General features: G+C 37.4%; 1 protein-coding gene across 1 annotated transcript in view; it reads left to right on the plus strand.

Moving 5' to 3' along the window:
• LOC117210777 overlaps positions 1 to 6734 on the plus strand; it is a 42583-nt gene extending 35849 nt beyond the window's left edge. The window contains exons 16-23 of the mRNA XM_033454104.1: positions 170 to 454; positions 579 to 819; positions 1006 to 1349; positions 1438 to 1729; positions 2096 to 2410; positions 2852 to 3129; positions 3681 to 4079; positions 4456 to 6734. Coding sequence (XP_033309995.1) covers positions 170 to 454; positions 579 to 819; positions 1006 to 1349; positions 1438 to 1729; positions 2096 to 2410; positions 2852 to 3129; positions 3681 to 4079; positions 4456 to 4491 — 2190 coding nt within the window. The 3' untranslated portion in view covers positions 4492 to 6734. The remainder of the gene's footprint in view (positions 1 to 169; positions 455 to 578; positions 820 to 1005; positions 1350 to 1437; positions 1730 to 2095; positions 2411 to 2851; positions 3130 to 3680; positions 4080 to 4455) is intronic.
• The last annotated feature ends 366 nt before the right edge of the window (positions 6735 to 7100 follow it).

Here is a 7100-nt window from a genome sequence, read left to right on the forward strand (position 1 = left end):
ATAGCTACAGTATCAATTTTGAATTAATAAAAATCAATATCACACGAGAGATCAGTGGATTTCTCGAAAATTAGTCTTGTCTATTTCATCTGTCTACAATAAAAAGAGAAGAAAAATTATAAGAGAAGTTACTGTGCTTCAGTTAGCGTTACAATCGTTTATCACACAGGTGACACGATTCCAGACGTCAACAGTAACGAGAACGGAAACATCTGTATTGGGTTCACCACCTACAACTCGAACATTACTGCTCACCCACACATTGACATCGACCACTGTGGAAACAGTAACGGAAACATTATTGCGTCCAACCAGTGTAATATCCACGGTCACATCAACGATCTTGCAATCGGTGGTGACTAGAATACCATCATCCTACGAAAACGTGGTCGACAATGATTCCATCTTTGTGGTGATGAGCGATCAGAAGCCACCGGCACCTGGTGCTGAAGAGGTAAATGTAAGAAATACATTTTAATTATTTCGCAATGTATTATGTAATCCATTTAATTTGTATTTAATGATTACATTAGGAAAATTATATAAAGTCATATTACAAAAGTATTAATTTTTCTCAGGTTGAGGCTGAATACGGTGATATTTCGAGAGACGAACAAGATCCAACTGGAAACGAAGTTCATAGAGTACTGGCTGGTGGAGTTCTTGGAGCACCCGTGGTATCGCTTCAACCTATTGTCAATCAGTGTACACCAGAATGTAGAGCGTCTAGGTCTGAAATATGCGCAGAAGTTGGAGGTGAAATGCGATGCGTTTGTCGTCCGGGCTTCGCTAGAATGTTCCCTGATCGACCTTGCAAGCGTGAGTTATTACATTTGAATTTATTAAGTTAAATTAATTAAATTAAGTCGTATAGCTGATATTGGAGAATTTGAAAAATGTATTGATAAAATCACTGCTACAGGATTTGAAAATATTACTAGCATTTCTAGAAAATATTTGACAATTGTTTCTTTATTTTTATGCTCTTTTAATATGTAATTATAGCCACTTACACTTACACGTTACGAGTTGGCTTGGACCGTATTGGACACGAACCAGTAATATACGAAGCCAGCATGAACGATTCAACGTCGACAGCTTTCAGAAAACTGTTAGGTCCTACTAAAGACGCCCTAGATAGAACTCTTATGCAGAGTGATCTCAGAGATGTCTACAGAGGATTGAAGATAGCTGGTTTCTCGCCTGACCCAACGAAAGTGGAGTTCCACGTTCAGCTCAGCGACAACGCTAATGAAACCAGACTAAAAGAAGTTCTTCGAAAGTATCTTATTGGAAGTAATTATAGCTTAGGAGGCACTGAGGTTTATGCCTTGAAAAATCTTGACGTCGTAAGTTTCGTTTTTCTAAGCAAAAAAATTATCAATCGAGGAGGAGACCTGAAATTTTCGTAAATAAAGAAAGCACATTTTATTCCAGATTGAGGCCATTGATTTCGACGAATGCGCGACAGAAGAAGGAGGACCACATCACGATTGCTCGCCAAACGCAGCCTGTTTCAATCTGCGAGGCTCTTATCAGTGTTCTTGTAAAGAGGGTTGGGCAGATTTGTCTGAAAACCCCGCGTATCCTGGAAGATTCTGCTCTCAAGCGCCCTTAGGTTGCCCTAGTTGTAACAACAAAGGACACTGCGTTACGAACACCAATGGTCAAGAGGTTTGCGAGTGCTTCCCCTGGCACAGTGGTCAGCGGTGTCAAGTTAATCTGAAAGGTAAATTTGCTTACTCGAATCTAAAATATAGGGAAACTAGAAAAAGTGTCCATACATTAAACCATAAGATTTTTCGTAACACATTAATCATAAAATCATGCAGATTAAAAACGATCTCCACAAATAAAAATTATTTTAAAGAAATAATAAAACAGTTAACATCGATAGTAAGGTATCGAATTGACATAAGGAAGAGATGAACGTTAATATGATAATGAAATAGTAATCTATATCTTATCTTTACATTATGAAATTATACATTATCTAATTGCAATTATTTCTCGACTTAAAAAGTAGCGTGGAAATCATTTGTATATATTTCACGAAGTTTTCCGATGCAACACTTAATCGTAAATCTGGTTGCAGTGCTCCTGATAGCTCTTGTTACAACGGGTGCAATATTACTGGGCCTTCTGGCGGTTTGTGTCGGTATGGCATGTTTCCGTCAGCCGAGTCGGAAACGAAGAACTGGCGACAGAAGGGCTATGATTCCTGGAACGGGCGGGGACACCAGTAGCGAGGGTAGTGTGACAGACTTGGCTATTCCACACCACGTGCCGCACGTTCTCCCACCACCCCCACAGATGATCGCACCCTTGCCACCGACAAAGAGGCCGGCTCGAAAGATCAGTGCCAAACCCAGACATCCACCAAGAAAAGCTACCATGGTACCTGCATCAGGTAGGCTTTTTGTTTTAAAGATTATGTTGAGTTCATGAAAATTTGATTGCCAATTGATCGAAGATTCGGAATATTCTTTTTCGAAATATTATATTCGGAATTTATTTATTCCAAGGAACACAAGAATCTTTAACGGAGAGGAAATTTAGAGTTGTCGGAGAACTTATTTAGAAATTATTTAAGACGTTTCAAGAAAAAAGAAATTGTGAGTTATGATATCTAAGAATTAGAGAAGGAGAAAAAATGTTTAATTATTTAAGAATATTTAAAGAGAAAGAAGTTAGAGTATTATGTTAAAAAATCGTTGGGTAAAGACACATTAAAACAGTGGAAACTTTTGTTGTTATATTACAGTACATTTTGTCAATGATAATAAATGAACGAAGACCATCTTTATATAATATTAAGACATTTTAATTTTGTATTATCGAATTGCTATAGTGGCAATGAACGACGAACAACGAGATCGTTCGTTGACAGTGATGATCCCGCGCGCCAAATATCGATCCGCACCCCAGTCTCCGCAGAATTACAAATCCGGTATGAGCACGTTCTCGACAGAAGAGCACAAGCTGCTCAATTACCTCGAAAACGGCACGCATAACACCGGAAACAGGAAGCAGAGCGTATCCAGCGTGAAAGATTGCAAGGATTCTGATGTGCAGATCGTCAGAACGCCGGCTGCACCGAGTGGCGCCCTTGTTAGCGCTGGTTTTCAGGTGTGTTCTGTTATTAATTATTATTTAACTGTGAATCTTCCTTCAGGAAGTTAACATCAATTAATGTCTGAAAAAAATGATTCATCTCTTTCCTTCAACAAATGCTTTTTATTTTATATGTTACATATTTCATTTTATATATGGTTTTGTAATGAATAATTTTCTTTTTCATATATAATTTTCATTCTTTAACGTATATAAACGTATCTTTCTCGGAATGCAATGACTCGTTGAAAATTTCATACTTTACAACTTACGATCTTGAAGTTGATATTGAGAAATAAAAAACAGTACAATATAACGCGGGGGGGGGCGACGCTACAAATATAAAGTAGCTGTAATTTAGAAAGTGTGAAAGCTTACTTACGATATAATCAATTCCGAAACTACTTATAAAATTATCAATCGAACAAAGTTTCAAAATCTACTAGTTACAAAATGTTCTACTAGTACAAAATGTATCTACTAGTTACAAAATAGTTCATAGCTATTCATGAAATGTATATATTCGTATAATTCTTAAATAAAAATCTGATTATTTTATACGTTAGGTGTCCGCAACGGTAACTCGACAAATGGACGCCGACTCGACGTTAGCTCGCTCCTGTGGCGAGACCACGGTTGAAACAGCGACGAAAGTGCTGCGAACCGGGGATCTCCAGGGCGATCTGTGCTCGACGTTGGCGCGTTCCTGTGGCGAGACGACCATCCAAGCACCGACGAAGTTGTTGAGGCTTGATTTAGGCGAGGCTGGCTCGACTCTCGCCAGATCTTGCGGTGAAACGACGATCCAGCCGCCTACGAAAGTCGCCGATGCCAGAAGAAACAGCGTTAAGGATGCCAGAGACACTAGAGACAGTGCCAGCGAGGGGCACACAATGGCCGAGAGGGATCTGGGAAGCACGCTGAGACTTCCGGCGCAGCATCCGCCTCTTTATAGCCCGGACAAGGTGAGTTACGAGTGAAATTCGAGCTCCACTTAGAATTTCTACGTTGCCTTTGTTAACAGTTCAGTGTTTGTGTAGTTATCATATCTACCAGCATAAAAAAAATATCTGCCAAATATTAATTAATTTGCGGTCAATTGATATAGATTTTTACAGATAAGTTTTGTTCAGGGGCAACAATTTTATTTTGATTAGAAATGTTTTATTTCATTTTTGTATTGATTGAAAGACGTAAAGATATTCATTTTAAACTTTCCGCAGTTTCTGCTATAGTTGCTGCAGTATAATGCAATTAGTCAAAAAGTAATCGTATAAACGTACCATCTTTGCTATATTTAATTTAGGAAATGGTCCTAATCATAAAGAACGATTCTTGCAGACCAGCGATCGAGAGTCGAACTTCGACTCCCTCTAGACACCGAAGATCGTACAAGTAATAAAGGAAATCCGGTCGACGGGAGGTTGTGGATGTGACCGCTGGACGGTAGCCTCCACAAGTTCGCGAATCGAACAGATAAAACGTGAAACAAATTTCTTCAACGACGCAACTATGTCGAAAAACGTCGAAGCTTAAGTACGTTAAAACAAAGGTCAAAATCGAACAAGTTGTTTTAGTTTAATCGATGCAAACAAATTAGGAACATATCCTTAATCGTTTCGTTTCGGAAGCTTTAATCGTCTATTTTATTAAATTAATACGATATTTATTGAAGGGGAAGCGTCTCAAAAAAGCACACATAAATATATTTATATTGTTAACAATAAAATAACGATCTTGGTGATAAACCAAAGTGATTAAAAAGAAACTTGACCAAGAAGAAGGTAAATTTATAAGCAACGCTTTCCTCTATTTATTTATGTATTCGTTCAAAGATTTTAGATACGTAGAAACGTTTCAGAAGGCGCTCTCTTTGCCGTCGGCGGGATTTGAGAAAAAGATATCAAGTTCGATCAAACGCGAATGTCAGATTCAAAGAGACGCGCTGGTTACTCATTCCCGTGCCAAAATACAACCAATGATTGGGAAGGGTAGCGAGGGAAATTGTCCCTCGCCTTTCCCACTGCCGTTTTCATTTTTTTTATCCTCGTTTCTTATACTTTTTCTTTTTTTAACTGGTCGCCGAGTACTCGATCATGTCGTTTCGGAAATTTGATTATCTTCGAGAGATATCTTCGATAATGCTATTTATTTACTATCGGTAGTTTGCTGATCTTTATACAATTTATTGTTATTTTACCTTGGATATTTTAAATTTCCCATAACTGCATGAACATCTGCAGTCTAATTGGCGATATATTTATATATATTTTTTTACATGTACTTATTTGTATGAATAATATATGTAATCTCGTTCATAAGTCACTGGACATTTGCAAACTTTTGAATATGATGCTCTTTAAAATAGATTTATAGCAAGATTTTTAAAAATATAATATAATTTTATTTTTCCTTACGACGAATAACGAGATTATTTGAATTGTGAATACGAATAAAAAAGATACTTCTCGATGTCATAATCGAATTTTCCATAAGCGTTTTACGGTCCTCGGTAAACGCTGCACGCGAATCGACGCGTGACTCAATACAGTGTCATAAGTCGTGCGAACGGCGCCGATCGCCGCGGAGGCGGACATTATTATTAATTGTTGTTATTGTTTGTTTGTTTAGTCTATTTTCTGGCGGGTCCTGTCATGTTGCCCGGCTTCGTCAGTTTACAAATTCGTACGTCGGGGCGTAGCAAATTCATTGCGATTCATACTTTTCCAACATCTGACTATGAGTACAAACTGTATTTTTAAAAAAAAATTCTATAGAACGTAGCTTGTACGCAGGAACTTGTGACGATAACAATCGCAATTTTACCAATGAACATTTCAACAATTTGATTAATCCTTTAAATGAAGAAGGAAAATTTTAATTGTAAATTCAGCCAATCTGCAATCTCCTTGATTGTACTACCTGTTAATGTCAATCATTCCTTACCAAATGTGCTCGAGATGTATCGGACGAATCAAAATGGGATAAAAAAGAATCAATGGAATTTTGAACGCGTGAAATGCGAATGAAATGTTCGTTAATTATGTGTTGATTGTGACGAAGCCGCGGCAACGTCGCTAAACCAGACTCGAGGAAGAGCGAGCAGAACGTGTTGCATAACGCAGCCGCACGTGCATTTAACTTGATTTTTACTTTCTTTAGCTCAATAGATAGCGTAAGCGGATGTATTAAGCGGAGGACAGGTGTATCATTAACGATAATACTTTCTATGTGTCTGACTTCTTCTTTCTTTTTTATTTCCTTTCAGTGTCGTAAAACTGCGCGTGTTAACCAAATGAAATAAAATATACATACGTCGGTGATCGTTTCGTAAACGAAGACGAACGAACGAAGCTCGTACCTTGTATTATCGCACGAAACTAACTAACTCGTCCTTTTTCTACGTCCAAAATGAAACTACTCTTTTATACATACCACATGTGTACGCATAGATATTTGATCTATATATATATATATAATATACATAATATAATATAATATAATAATGCATATAAATATATTCTGTTGTACATACCGTCTCAAGAAGAACCTCTTCTACTTAATGTTATTGTAATTTTTGTATACTTAGAATCTGTATACTTCTTTGTAATTTTAATAAAAGTGAATAATACAAATTATCCATTGAAAGCGTAGAAACAAACAATGAATTATTAATTAGGAGCAGCACTCGGTACGATGGAATCGAGAGGAATCAGCAGACTTATCACTGTTTCGCACTAACGTCAAAGGTCTTCCCATCAATTCAGAAGAATCTTACCAATTAACAGCTTATCAAGTAACAAAATGCTGCTACAAGGTTTGACAAACGATCAAAAATTCATAACATCTCTGACACATCATCTTGACCTATACACGCGTCACATAAGATTCCCTAAATCCGTTTGTTCCTCGTTTCTAACTGTGCACGAACTTTGTAGATAAAATTACGACCAGCTCCTCAATCTTCACCACAGTATCAAACCTCC

The sequence above is a fragment of the Bombus bifarius genome, unplaced genomic scaffold (assembly GCF_011952205.1).
Source record: "Bombus bifarius isolate JDL3187 unplaced genomic scaffold, Bbif_JDL3187 scf7180000008212, whole genome shotgun sequence".
NCBI classification, from domain to species: Eukaryota; Metazoa; Arthropoda; class Insecta; order Hymenoptera; family Apidae; genus Bombus; species Bombus bifarius.